The 15,612-nt window shown below is 42.9% G+C and overlaps 1 protein-coding gene across 10 annotated transcripts in view; it reads right to left on the reverse strand.

Moving 5' to 3' along the window:
• LOC137416549 (uncharacterized) overlaps positions 1 to 15,612 on the reverse strand; it is a 123,229-nt gene that overhangs the window by 58,333 nt on the left and 49,284 nt on the right. For 4 of the 10 annotated variants that reach the window (XM_068102171.2, XM_078784163.1, XM_068102173.2 and 1 more), the window contains 3 exons: positions 10,353 to 10,608; positions 9,987 to 10,140; positions 5,828 to 5,983 (listed from right to left, as the gene is read on the reverse strand). In XM_068102171.2, coding sequence (XP_067958272.2) covers positions 5,828 to 5,983; positions 9,987 to 10,140; positions 10,353 to 10,564 — 522 coding nt within the window. In that variant the 5' untranslated portion in view covers positions 10,565 to 10,608. Of the gene's footprint in view, positions 1 to 5,827; positions 5,984 to 9,986; positions 10,163 to 10,352; positions 10,609 to 13,487; positions 13,572 to 15,612 lie in introns of those variants that run through there. The other 6 variants (XM_078784166.1, XM_078784165.1, XM_068102177.2 and 3 more) reach the window with 4 other exon arrangements.

Here is a 15,612-nt window from a genome sequence, read left to right on the forward strand (position 1 = left end):
ATTTGACGATTGGCTTCACAATCGGGTATATATGGGTTGTTGCGTTCTGTATTAGTGGAAAACAACTGCTGCACGTCTACAAAAGTTATTGCCGCTTCCCCTGGAGATGGTCCGTCAACTCGACAATGCTGTTTGTCATTTAGTGGTGGCTTTACGAAATTCCGGCATGAAACAGCGTGCTATTGCTCGGCAGTATGGCATCACTCGAGGTCAGGTGTCAAATATCCTGAAACGAAATGCTCAGAGGGGTGTCCCTACTCCAATACCGAGGCAAGGATGTCCCCTCAGAACCACAAGGAGGGATGATCGCCAGCTGCACCAGTTAGTCCGCAATGGCCGTACCAAGTCAGCTAATCGGCTTAGGGCTGAGTGGCAGCAACTGACAAATGTGCCTGTATCCAGAAGGCTAGTCAACCAACGACTGGTTCAAGCAGGCTATCGTGCCAGGCGTCCCCTGAGAAAGCCACGTCTGACCAGACAACACCACCAGCGCCGACTGCAGTGGGCCAGAGAGCACCGTTAATGGCAGCCAGGACACTGGAATCACGTGATCTTCAGTGACGAGTCTAGATTTCTCGTCTATCGTCAAGATGGCCGCGTCCGAGTTCGCAGACAAGTGCATGAAGCCTACAACGAAGATTGTATAGTGCCAACAGTCCAAGCTGGAGGTGGTGGGGTGACCGTTTGGGCTGCTTTTCATGCAGGGGGCAAAACTGACCTGGTTGTTCTGAATGGAAACCTGAACCAGTTCAAACACAGGGCCATTCTGGAAGAAACATTGCTTCCATTTGTTCGTGCAGCCTTTCGAGGAAACTTTGTCTTCCAAGATGACAATGCACGGCCTCATCGTGCTCGCATGATCCAACACTTTCTTGCTGACCGTGGTGTAGAGCATATGGAGTGGCCTGCCATGTCCCCGGATATGAATCCGATGGAGAACTTGTGGGCAGAATTAACGCGTCAAATCGACAACTTGGACCAGCAGCCTGCCTCTGTGCGTGAATTGCAGCAGGCTATTGTAACTGCATGGCAAGCGATTCCTGTCCAAATCTTGGCAAATCTCGTGAACAGCATGCCTCAACGTGTACGTGCTCTCCTGAATGCTCGTGGGGGTTACACGAAGTACTGAACTGTAATTTTACTGTCCGTAATCCCAGTCGTAATTTAACTTTTGTTTTTGTTAAAAAAAATTTTGGCTAATGTGCAAAATAAAGAGATACTTCTGGAAAACGCACAGAAGTTTAACAGAGTACTGTCCGTGAATTGAGTTCGATATCAGTTTACATCACTTTCAAGGATCAATTTATTTGCTTCGAAATGTCAAATGTGGTTTTTGTTTCTTTTAAAGGTCACATTAACAAAATCTCGAATAATTTCAAAATAATTCCAATGAACTTTTGGTTCTAAGTCATCTTGAAAAGTAAGTTCACCCCCACAAAAAAAATATTCCATATTAAATGCCAGGTCTGTACATGAGAAATGTTCTCTTGAAACTGTACAAACAGTTTTTGAAATACAGAAGACTGTTGCCAGATGTGTGCAATTTGGTGAAGATTTCAGACAATGTAGTCATTTTATTTTACTGTACATAAACCCATGTGTACAAAATTATTTAATAACAAACAGGATGTTGCATATTCTGGAGGACTTTGTAATCTTTAATAGCAAAACTAGTTGACCAAGTGTTTTGTTATTACACACATTCCACTTCCTTCCTGTCTTCACCACTTGCTGCATCCTTTTTGCTCACTGCTATCTTTATCCATGGTGTCACACACAACCAGTTATTTAAACACAGCAATTTGCCCCAATTGTATCATTTTCACATCTGCTATCCTTCTGCACAGGCTGACCACACAACTTTCTGCCCAAAATACCTGTGTCATTATTCATCTATTTCACTTTCTAGCTGTGCTTCCTTGTATTACAAGTTTTATTTAATGAATATACTATATTTACTACCTCTTCCTCCATCCCTCATCCTATGTTTAACATTTTTCAGTGTCCCTGTGAGTATTCAAGAGCTATTAATCACTGATATGATCATCACATAAGGCGACACAGAAGTTTCAGGAATGCTTTTGGGTGGATATTTACTGCAACTGTAGTTCCACTGATGCTGTAGTTCCCACTAGCAGCGTACCTGCCCTGGGCGATCCTTGTTCCGAGCATGCAACACGTTCTTCTGACACGTTCCTTTACTTAGGTGGTGTATAGGCCACAGACCACTGTCTCGATCGCTCCCGAAAATAAAATAACCCGCGTTGCATATATGAAGCAAAAACATACGTTCTGCTATATACAACAACAACAACAACATGCATTTTAAGGCCATTTTCCCTGCTCGAGCGGGGGTTAGCCTTGCGGTCCCCATGACAATCTTCTTCATTTTCCACTATTTTCTGCATCTCCCCTTGTTAACCCCCTTGCCCGCATTTCTTCTTTCACCATCTTTAGCCAAGTCTTTCTCGGCCTTCCCCATCCTCTACTTCCTTCTACATTCATTTCCATCACTCTTCTCAACCAGTCACTTTCATCCTTCCTCAACACATGACCAAACCATCTCAACCTGTTCCTCTTCACAGCATCCATCACAGGCTCTATTCCCATCATCTTTCGCAATTCATCATTTGTCTTCCTCTCTCTCTCAACGATACTCCGCACATCCACCGAACCATTCGCATTTCCACCCTTTCCAGCCTTCGTTGCTGCTCTACGTTCATTACCCATGTCTCACTCCCATAAATCATAACACTTCTCACACATGCAGCATACACCTTTCCCTTCAGCTTCAACGACACTCCCCTCCTCGTCAGCACGCCACTCAGTTCCCGAAACTTCTTCCATGCACATCTCACTCTAGCAACCGTTACCGAGTCTGATCCACAGTAATCTGCTATATAATAGCTATATAAATGAATGAATGAATGATCGTTTTAAGGACATTTTTCCCCTCTAGAGCGGGGGTTAGCCTTGCGGGCCCCATGACAATCATGGTTCCCTGTTTGAGGCAATGTTTTTATGGCCGGATGCCCTTCCTGACGCCAACCCTTGGTCACGCTCTTACGATGCGCAGGGAGGGATACAGTGTGCCTATTCTGAATCGGGGTACACACCGTGATCATTCATCCCAGCAAGCTGGTACTCACTGGTATATAATAGCTATATAATACATCGTAATTATATAGCTCAGTTAATTCCAATTGCACCCTACCTCCTTTCCTCCAAAAGGAAGAAAATGGCAAAAAAAAAAAAAATTCAAAACTTTATGGAATAAAACGAAACTTGCACAGGCATAACTTCATCGATACCCTCATTAATCCCTGAACGTTCCAGCTTTCTCGATCGAATCCTTTTGTAGGAGTAGATGATACATACCTACATACATACATGCATACTACTTCCCCTCAGTTATATATAGATGATGATCCGTCCATCCTACATCAATTTGCTCTGCCACGTGGGGGCAAGATATATGAAAGAAAAGTGATGATGCAATCCTGAGAGTGGATAATAATAATAATAGGTGAATCAAAAAGGATGATGCAATTAATCAATTTCAAGGGGAACACCAATCAACCAAGTATAGTCTTCAAGTTAAATGAGACCTTGTGAAAAGAGTCAAACAATGTGTTAACGAGTCATCCTTCACTGATGGATCTATTGAAGAGTGGTACTGAGAATGAATGATGCCAAAGCAGTCTTGCACATTGACGCTTGAGAATAACCACGATAGAGCAGCATTAGAAAGCAACATTCAAGGAAAAAAGCATCAACAGCTTGGCTCAGGTAAAAAAAATAAAAAATAAAAAGCATATTGATCCTGTAATCCACTAAGTCCTGGTCATTAAATATAAATGCGTAGTCCAGAAGGAAAGTTAATTGACAATTCGATAGGAAATCCCCACGGTTGGTTTTCAAGTGTTGGCAAAAGCGTTATCATCTGAGTTCAGAGGTTACGATGCTGGAATTCCAGGTGTGATATCATCAACTCAATATCCTTGCAATCATGTAAAAATAGCACCGCGGGTCCTGAAGCTCCCTTGGATCAGGAGCAACAGCCACTCAAACCCACCACAAACACCTTCACACACTGATATTTTTAATGCCATGAACAAACTTTGGTACATCATGGGCGATGAAGGTTGTGATTACGTTTCATTCAAATTGTGTGTGTAGTTTCGGAGAAGAGAACAAATACTTATTTTGAGTGGTTAAACACAAGTTTTAAAACAAAAACCTACAGGTGGTCAAAAACCCATGAAAAAAAAAAGGTCAAAAAAAAAGTAGTTCCCATTCATGAGCACAGATTTTGATGCGGTCAATACCTATCATTAGACATCAGATGTGCAGGTTGTGGCCAGGTTTCATCAAAATCACGTGTTTGGTTCAAGCGATTAATGATTAAAGTGTTTACTGACTCACTGCCTGACTGACCTACGGACACTGCTCGATCACATAAGCTCATCGATACCCTTCTGGGAAGAATCCCGTGCACATGCTGGTCACACTTATAAGTCACCTAAGTCTTTACAAGTTCATCAAATACTGACACCACGATTGACATTCGCCGAGGTAAATGTTGATATCTCTTCTGAGGTTAAAAAAATAAAAAAATAAATAAATTTCAAGCATTATACGTATCAAACGATACATTTTATGAAACGGGGAAACCTAATACACACTTTGGTGGTTTTAAAATGACAGAATATGTCTTTATTAGAAAGAAAAAAAAATGAACATTGAAGACGACGCTGCTAAAAAAAATACACCGCTCTAACGCATAACCACGAGTTTAAACTACATTTACAACAAATATGAAAACTATTTTCATATCACAATGTTAAATATAGAATATATAGAAGATAATGTTTAAAAAAAATGAGCCCTATCTTCCAATGGTAAACAATCCTTCAAAAAATTCCTGGATCCGGAATAATATCCTGAGCTTCACCAAAAACTAATCACTTCTTCCTTATCCCAAGGGCAATCATCCCACCAACTTTCATCCAAATCCGTTCAGAACTTTTCCAGATATCTTGTTCACGAACACACACACACACACACACACACACACACACACACACACACACACACACACACACACACACACACACACACACACACACACACACACACACACACACACACACACACACACACACACACACACACACACACACACACACACACACACACACAACTCCCTGGCGGGAGTAACTAGATGGTATTCATAGAATACTTACCCTCTGCTGTCAACTTGGTGCGAGCCAACTGTTCTGTTTATGAACGGTTTTTTTTTTTTCTTTGATCCAATATGGCTGCCAGACCACGTTAATGATTACATCAGAAATGATCATCAGAAATGTATATTTTCTAATATAATTGTTGCGTAGATCACTCTCAATAAATTTCAAACTGATCAGACCAAGCGTTGTCCCTGTCTAATTACGACGTCATAATTAAGGCACCAATTACGCCATCGTTAACAACACCTATTCCCCATATGGAGTTCTTTACAATGAGCCACGTTTCAATTTTTCACATGCAATGGCTTTTGAGATTTAGAGGTGCAACGTTTTGTGCGCTTTGAGTCCTTTTTTGAATCCACCTCCATTTTGTTGAATAATTTTTCCGAAATTTTTTTTTTGAAAAAAAAGATTTTTTGTTTTTTTTTTCCAAATTTTTTTTTGAAAAAAAATCATTTGAAAATAATTTTTCTGAAATCAAAAAAGATGGTTTACTTGGACAGCGAGCTTGTTCCAGGAAGGTTAGGGAGGGTAGTTAGGAACGTTAGGAAAGTCAGGGGGTTGAACGGAAATCTCACCTTCACATGAAATTTCTCATCAAAAAGTACATTCGATGGCTTCAGGTTTCCATGAGGCAGTGGTGGTGAAAGGTTGTGGAGAAAATGAAGACCATGAGAGATCTCGTACAGAATCCGGAAGGAGGTTGACCATTCCATTTTTTCATTGACCATTGTCTGTAAGCACAAATAAGCAGAAATAATTAATTTGAATTTAAATGCGGATTCTAATCCTCTAATTTTTATTCAAGCTTCTACCGGAAATCATTTGTGCTGTTGACTTTAAGTTTAACAATTCGTGTTAGCATGGAAGCAGCCCGAAACTCCATGTGCCAACTCCAAAATAATAAGCTCCCCATCTCCTCAAAATGACAACATTCTGCTCCTTGAAACATTTAACCTAAATAATTTAAACTCTCCACATTCAACATTGGGATCAGGCACCAGGCTCCTCCTCTGCTCTGAGAGGCCATCTTTGAAAGCTCAGGATAAAATGTGTTCTGGTATTGTCTTGTTTAGGTTTTTTGTTAATCGTTTGATGAAATGTATTTACACGCGTTTTGCTTTTGTGCCCTTGTTGGTCTCATGTCCCGTCAGCTGGTATTAATTGGTGGATGTTAAAGATCCCATGGTGTCCTTCACGAAGAGTAGGCGAGATAAAAATATTTAAAAACCACAATCAAATTCCAAATTCCTGCCCGAGCCAGCGGAGAGCATTGCATCAGCAGCACAGCCACACCCTCAGCCATTGATGCTACCCCACAGCCTTGTGCAGCCCACGGAACACAAAGTTAATTCCATGTTTGTTGCTCTGCTACTTCCACTGTTGGTGCCTTACTACCCCCACTCGATTTTTCCAGTAAATAAATAAAGTTTCATAAAAGAAACTTCAAGCTTTTAGGGAGTGGACGTATGGGCACATTCTTGCATTGCGTGCAAAGTGAACTTCAATCAATCTCAATAATGCAACAAGAAAGAATGGTGTAATCAATCTCAGCTTCTTGCAATGTGGCCTTTTTATCTGATACTGCCAAACCATGTGGTCTACTAAATCGGTCTATGTTTAATGTGTAAAAAAATATGTACAGTGCTTTCAGAAAGTATTCACCCCCCTTAAGTTTTTTTCACATTTTGTTGTGTTTCAGCCTGAATTTAAAATGGATTAAACTTAGATTTTTGTCACTTATCTGCACAATCCCCTGAATCAATACTTAATAGAAGCTCCTTTGGCAGCGATTACAGCTTCGAGTCTTTTTGGGTATGTCTGTATCAGCTTTGGACATCTGGATTTGGGGAGTTTCTCCCATTCGTCCTTGCAGATATGCTCAAGCTCTGTCAAGTTGGATGTGGAGCGTCGGTGAACAGCAATCTTAGCTTGGGATCCTAGGATGCTGAGTTTGAATCCCAGTCGATCATTGAATTAACGCCAGGGGGGTTGACTCAGCCTGCCATCCTTCCGATGTCGGTAAAATGAGTGCCAGCTTGCTGGGATGAATGAACCTTTCGGGTATCCTGCGTCGGGAGTGGCGACCCGTCCAGGATTGTGCCCAATAGCCAAGGAAACTGCTTCAGCAGCCCTATGCATCGTCACGGTGCAAAAGGAATGGTCATCATCATCATCATCAATTGTTCCCTCTATCCTTACAAGTCTCCCATTCCCTGCCACTGAAAAGCATCCCTGGAGCATGATCCTGCCACCACCATGCTTCATAGTAGGGATGGTGTTAGATGGGTGATGAGCTGTGCTCGGTTTCCACCAGACATAGAGCTTTGCATTCAGGCCAAAGAGTTCAATTTTCGTCTCATCAGACCACAGAATATTTTGCCTCATGCCCCCCAGTCTTCAAAGTGCCTTTTTGCAAAATCGAGCTGTCCTGTCATGTGCCTTTTTCTCAGGAGTGGTTTCCATCTGGCCACTCTCCCATAAAGCCTAGAATTGTGAAGTGCTGCAGAGACTGGTGGCCTTCCAGCAGGTTCTCCCATCTCAGCCAAGTAACTCTCTAGTTGTCAGAGTGGTCTTTGGGTTCTTGGTCACCTCCCTGACCAAGGTTCTTCTTGCCTGGTTGTTCAGTTTGGTCAGACGGCCAGCTCTAGGAAGAGTCTGGGTAGTTCCATATTCTTTCCATTTCCTAATGATGGAGCTCACTGTGCTTTTGGGAACTTTCAACACTCCAGGATTTTTTTTTAATACCCTTCTCCAGATCTATGCCTCCTCACTATTCTATCTGGGAGTAGCTCGTGAACAGGCCATTGGTGCTCCTATGGTTGGCAGTGAGTGCTCTGGAAGCAGTGAAAGAAAGAGAATGGCAATTATATAATGTTGGAAAATTACGCACTTGGTCAAGGGTCACCCAGATAGTTCAGATGGCAGAGCACCAGTACAGTTCACCAGAGGAGCAGGGTTCAATTCCTGGTCTGGGCATGTAATTTTCCCACACATGTCGATTGATTATTTGCAATCGTGATATATATATATATATATATATATATATATATATATATATATATATATATATATATATATATATATATATATATATATATATATATATATATATATATATATATATATATATATATACATATATATATATATATATATATTGTTGTGGTTTTTAGAACCCTTCACTTTGTAAATAATAATCCCTTATAAATCATCCCCTGTAAATATCCCCTCTTCTAATGTTAAAAGAGAGCACCATAGATAGGCCACGAGCAACACGTAGGACACCATAGGATCTTCTTTAGTTATTTCCTTAGTATGTGTTTCAGGTAAGGCTCTGTTCGCAATAGTTTGAATCTACGTTGCATTAATAAAATAAGGATAGGCCCTACAGCTCCCTCAACATCAGTGTGATTGGTTTTCTAACCTGTGCGACGCCATTACGCACGCGGTCGTCTTGGGGAAGAAGGGGGAGGAGTCAGCCAAGCGCCAGGAACAAGGCGTGGCTCTGTCAACGCCTCATCAAGGGGCGGGACCGGTGAGCCCTCGCGACCAACCAAGGCCGAGGCGAGCTCACTGGTGGGCGTTTCCAAAAGGCAGGCGGCTTGATACGCGGGCGGCCAATATAAGCGCCGCCGCGGACTACTTACGAAGTCGGGTCGAGCGAGTGGAGCGAGTCGAGCGAGCGAAGTCGAGCTAAAAAGGGGAGAGAAGGCGTGCACAAGAGGGTTGTGGTGAAGGCCTTGGTTGTGTTCATGAACTTGTTGGAGGCGCGCGCCGTGAAAGAAGGGTTGGAGAGGGTTCGCTAGCACGACCATCCAGCTATTACGTACGCGAAGGATCCCAGTTTTCCCCCGCTGTATATAATTGTCCGGTCGCGTTCAACGACATGCGGAGCTGGTTGCCGGGTTTCGCCTCGAACCTGGAGTGTGGACCGGAGCGCGAGGTTGGAGCCGGACCTCAACGCCTACCATCTGCCTGGACCCTTCCCTTCCTTCCCACCATCCCTGCCATTCCATCCTTTCGTGTAAGTGTGTTTGTTCTGTCCTGGGCGTGATAATTAAGACTGTTTAAGCTTGCCCTGTGTCCTTTTATTTCCTCTCTTGTATATTCTTGCCCTTTCCTTTCCTCTTTAATCATTACTGTATAAATAAACCATATTTGTTCTTTCTTTACCCCTTGGTTTCTTCTCATCCGATCGCTTTCGTCCTGTCCCCAATTGGTATACGTGGCACGATTTGGCCAACGCTCAGGATCGGGTTAGTGTTTGCTAACGGCTCGGATTTCGGACTGCTAACCGCTCGGCAAACTCCATCTTGTCCGGGTCTGAGCAGGGAATTATATCCCTACTTTGGGGAGGGATTGGCAAAGGTATTTGGGAACCCGTTGACCAATCACCCTGGCCAATCTCAACCCTGCAAAGGAGCATGTAATTTCCAGGCCTGGGCGGATCGCCCTGTGTAAAAGACAAGGGGATTAACCCCCCCCCTCCCCCCCTTGGTAAGGGGAGCGCCGACCCCCGGATCCGCAACAATATATATACATGTCACATGTATTGCTGTTTTCACAGGAAATGCAATTTATCAAAACATTCATTATTTTATGACAATGAAGATTTTAACCATGACAATTGTCCCAGGTCTGATGGCCATAAAATCTGCCCCAGATTCAATACAAAGGTACTGTTGTTAAAGCACAGCAAAAGTCAAGCTACATCAGAGTTTGAATGTCACAAACCTCATACAACAGTGACTGAAGAGACCCATTGGGCATGTACTTGCTAATGAGAGACAGGCGACGTGGCTCCATTTGCACATCCAACAATGGAAGGACACAGGGACATTCTAGTGTTCGTAGTCTTTCAGCTTCTGCCTGTAGTTTCTTTATTTGCCTGGCCAGTAAAATGGCACACTCTATAAACACAAAGCAAGAAATGAAGTAGAATACCAACATCGGTGTTAACGTCTTGTTGGTGAACATCCTGCACAAGAGCTTCCGATCCTATGCTATGCTGACATTCATTGATGAACAAGGATAACGTTCAAAATAGCATTCGTGGATATTGCTATCAGGAAAAATATCATTTTGATCAACAAGACTTACAATTCATCGATGCTATTGCCAACTTGCAGAGTCTTCAGAGCAATATTCCCCAAATAAGGATGCCGAGCTTTATACGTGACCCAGGACCCAGATTTTACAAGTTGTAACTCTTCCAGAGGATATCCATCCAACAACATGCCTGAAGCTGAGGGCTGCATGATGCCGTCCACATGTGGGGCGGCAGATTTGAATGTTAGTAGAGTGGGCTGCATGACAGATGGTGAGTTGTCAGACCACACCAACCAAATCACTGACCCTGCAACAAACAAACCAGATTGCTCCATTTATTCAACCCTTACTCGTAATAATAAATGCCAAGTAATCTTAAAAGGGATTGAAATCAGAAGATCGTATGTATGTACAAACAATGCAATGCAAAACCAAGGTGGTTTCTAAGTGAGAAGTCATTTTTTTTCTTAAACTGTCTAATATGATTCATGCAAGACATAAACACCAAGAAAGGGCAATCAGATTGCAGACCCTTGCCAAGATGTGTTTTTAGTGGTTTGGAAGGCTTTTGTGTTAAAACAAATATGGTGGCCGAACCACATGACCGATGATGTCATCATTCATTTTTTTTTCTCCACCAATTTATCCCAAGATGACGCTCAAGAAATTTCATCTTGATAGGATAAAGTTTTGTACTTGTCGAATTATGACGTCATAATGGAGGTACCTATGACATCATTATTAACGTGTTATTCCACATGGAGAGTTCTTTATAATGAGCCATGTCTCAATTTTTTCTACTAGGGCATTGCCCGTACGTGGGTGCCCGTTCCTTGCCAAAAAAAAAAAAAAACGCTACCCGTACGCTCTACCCCGCCCGTACGCCCGTAAACAAAAAAAACAACGCTCTTCGCTTCCGCCCTTCGCTCTGACTGAATTGGGAGAAATAATGCGCATAAGAAATCGAATTACGTACCGTAATGGCGGTCAGCTCGTAACGCGCTCAGCTCCGCTCGTCTCACATCGGCCACGCCTACGCAACAAAGCGTTCTGTGATTGGCTGCCGGAAGTGAAGTCGTCACTGTCCGGAAGTTCGCAAATCGCAGTTACGATGAATCGTTTTAATTTAATCGCAGTTTGAATTCGTTTTAAAACATAGTTTAACGGCAACATAGTTTTCCAACGTGAAATAAATGAATACGCTGTCAAATGTGCCGTCCGAGGCAGAGTCTGATCGCCACGTTCGGCACACGTGATAGCTCGCTGCTCTCTGATTGGTTGAAGCGTTTTTTGGACATAGCTCGGTAAGTACTTGTCCGATTAATTTCAAACCTTGAAAAGGCACATCCTCGGGTCCCCAGCAATATACCTGGCAAGTTTCAAGTATATCGGACCCGTGGTTGTCGAGAAACAGCGGTCACAGACACACAGACACACAGACACACAGACACACAGACACACAGAGATTGCTGGAATTATAGATAGATGCAGCGCTTTCAGAGATATAGAGGTGCAAATTTTTTCGGTTTTTACAAGATGGCGTCCATACCACGTGACCGATTACATCATAATTAACACTAACAATTCTACAGGAGGAGGTGCACATACCTCCTCCCAAATTATCTATCTATATAAAAAAAATTTTACGTTATCCTCCCAAATTGTGGAAGTAATGATGAATAATAACAAAACCTAAACCATAACTTTTTGAGATATCCTGCTATATATGCTGGCTTTAGCCCGATCTCTAAATGGCGAAGAATCACTAGAAAAAAAAAAAAATTCTCATATCCGAATCCATATTCATGGATTAGAAGCCTGGTGTTGGTTTAGCGGTCAGGGTGCAGTCTTGGGATCCTAGGATCCTGGGTTCGAATCCCAGTTGGTAACTAAATTAACACCAGGGGGGTTGACAGCCTGTCATCCTTCCGAGGTCGGCAAATTGAGTACCAGCTCACTGGTAATTGTGTCGCAATGGTAATTATGTAATGGTAATTCGTAATGGTAACTGGTAATTCACTGGTAATTGTTCACAGTGTCGCAAGAGGTGACTAAAAAGGGTTGGGGGCAGGAAGGGCATCCGGCCATAAAACATCAATTTTAAAAAGGGCCCAAAAAAGGCCAACCCCTGCTCTGCGGGGAAAAATGGCCTCCAAAGGCGGTTCTTTCTTTTTCTATCCAAATCCATATTCAGATCTTCACCAAAATCGAATCGATTAGTCCTTGTCACACACACAACCTGTCTACCACTTTTTGAGATATCCAGCTATGTATAGTTTTTGGCCCTATCTCCAAATGGTGAAGAAGCACTTTAAAAATTATACTAGCCGGCTTCGAATCCGGATCTTCACCAAAATCTAATAATTTCATCCTTGTCACATAAGCTACCTCTCTGCCAAATTTCGTCCGAAGCCGTCCACAACTTTTTGAGATATTTTGTTCACAAAGAAACAGACAGACAGGGGTGAAAACATAACCTCCATCCACCTTTGGTGGCGGAGGTAACTACAACGGCACTCGGTTTAGAGCATACCTCTACCAGGCTGAACAGTTTACCTTTTGTACCCACTGATAGGTCAGATCTGGATCCGGATCTGAACCAAAATGTAATCGACTTGTTCTTGTCATCTACCCAACTCATCCACCAGGTTTCGTCGTAAGTCGTCCACAACGTTTTGAAATATCATGCTACCTATCGTCGACTATCTCTCAATGGTGAATAATCACTTTTAAACTCTCAGATTCAGATCCAGATCTAAACCAAAATCTAATGATTTCATCCATGTTACATGCCCAACCTCTCCACCAAATTTCGTCCAAATCCGACCACAACGTTTTGAAGTCATACGTCATTTCATACATACGTCACAACGCAATCATACGTCATTTCATACATATGTCACAACGCAATCATACGTCATTTCATACATACGTCACAACGCAATCATACATCATTTCATACATACGTCACAACGCAATCATACGTCATTTCATACATATGTCACAACGCAATCATACGTCATTTCATACATACATCATTTCATACATACGTCACAACGCAATCATACGTCATTTCCTACATACATCACAACGCAATCATACGTCATTTCCTACATACATCACAACGCAATCATACGTCAATTCAAACATACGTCACAACGCAATCATACGTCATTTCATACATACGTCATTCGGAAGTTGCGGTACTGCATTGGAATTTGGCCGTGGTGCCTGAGTTAGCACAGGTTAAACTTCCTAGATTTCCAATGTTCATCGGGTTGTGTTTTTCAGGCCTGAACCAATCACAGACCTCACCCTTCAGGTGAAACATCCTGAAGGTAGAGAGAGAGCAATGTCATAATCCGCATTAACCGCAACAGTTCAGGTACAGCTCACTGAACAGGTTTTTCAGTTGAAATACCAAAAGGTGAGCTTTGATGACATTCCAGATATTACGTGTCTCTGAAAAGTCCTTTACAGGGATGAACTTCTCACGAATTAAGCAGGTGTTGGATTGCTCGACTCAGAGAACCAGCAACGTTGTTTACATTGCAGCAAATACTCAGGATCGCAGGTATAAATTGATTTAATGCAGCCTGACAGCTCCTACCTTAAAAACAAGCTTCGGACTCAAACACCAGACAGAAAGCAGGTGAAGCCGTCGACCTTACACAAAGCAAACAGGCGAAGCCGTCCACCTAACATGAAGCAAATAGGTGAAGCCGTCGGCCTAACATTAAACTAGAGCTTCCAGGCAAGCAGAACTCAACTGAACTGACTGGACAACTTTAAAGTAGGTCAGTTGTCTGTACTAGATTTGACTTAAGATATCAACCTACCTTGTGTGGTAAGAGTCTCACACACCAAGTTTGATCAAAATCCATAAATATTTGTGGACGTTAAAGTCTTAACGTCGTTTCGGAGCTGAAAACAATATGGCGGCCATTTTGTGACGGATCGGGTTGGAATGCAATAGCAACCTACCTTGTGTGGTAATGGTTAAACATTCTAAGTTTGATCAAAATCTGTTAATATTTGTGGACGCTAGAGTGTTAACGTCGTTTTCATGACCAAAAACAAAATGGTCGCCTAAGTCCGCCATTTTTCAACGGATCGGGCTGAAATGTAATACCATCCTGGTCCTTGGGGTAAAGATGCTGCATGTCAAGTTTGATCAGAATCGGTTGATATTTGTGGACGCTGGAGTGTTAACGTCGAAAAGTTCACGGATGACAGACGATGACGACAGACGCCGGAGGGTTCAGTATGTGATGAACTCAACTGGACGGTAGTCCAGTTGAGTTAACAAACAGGTGAAGCGGTCGACCTTACATTAAGCCAGTGGTTTTTAACCTTTTTAAAGGCGCCGAACCCTAACGAAACCCACCGAACACTCGCGAAACCCTTCAAATTTGACAAAAAAATTAAGAAGAATTGCATCTTAATGCGTTTTCTGTTCTTCTTTTCGGGAGGCGATCTGGGAAATGCGTGGTTTTGTTTTGGCAAGGGCATCCCTCAAATCATTTTCGCATGCAAGCCTGCTCCTTTTCTTTGTTTTATTGTCCACCAGTTTCGAAAACGCATGCTCGCAGAGATACGTTGTAACGAATGGCATGAGGATCTCAAGGGCAATTTTAGCGATGTGAGGATACCCTTCCATTTGGCGGCACCAAAACGTTGAGAGCGTTGTTGTGCCGAAGAGTTGTTGTTGAGTCTGGCTCTGCTGAAGTTCAATGAGGTCGTCGAGGTATTGGTCGTTGACATCTGCCGTTGCAACATCGAGAGTAAACGGCTGCCGCACCCATGCTGGCTATTCCTCTTGGTCGGGGAAGTAGCCATCGAATGACTTTCCCAGCTCATCCAAGTGCGTGGCAATCGCTTGCTTCAGCTCCCCCGGTACAGCAGTGCCTCCAACTTCAGACTCATCTTCGATCCCGCTCACGCACTCGTCCAGTAGCGAAAAGTTCGCGAAGTTATCATTCTCTGTTCGCCGCCTCCACAACGGTAACTTCTTTCGGAAAGCGCTCAGCTTTTCCTCAGATTCGATGACAATCACTCCCACCGCCCTGCATCTGGCAATTGAGATGATCGAGTGCGTCGAAGATGTCAGCCAAGTACGCCAAGGCGAGGATGAACTCTGACTCTTGGAAGTGCATTGCATGGCAATGCTGGTGTTCTCGCAAAAACAGGACTAATTCTACATGCAAGGCAAAAACACGGCTCACTACCTTCCCTCGTGATAACCATCGAACGTTATAGTGGTAGAGAAGGACTTCAAATTCAGAGTCGATTTCATTGCACAGCTCTTTGA

This window comes from Myxine glutinosa, chromosome 9, assembly GCF_964187855.1.
Source record: "Myxine glutinosa chromosome 9, kmMyxGlut1.1, whole genome shotgun sequence".
In the NCBI taxonomy this organism is placed as follows: domain Eukaryota; kingdom Metazoa; phylum Chordata; class Myxini; order Myxiniformes; family Myxinidae; genus Myxine; species Myxine glutinosa.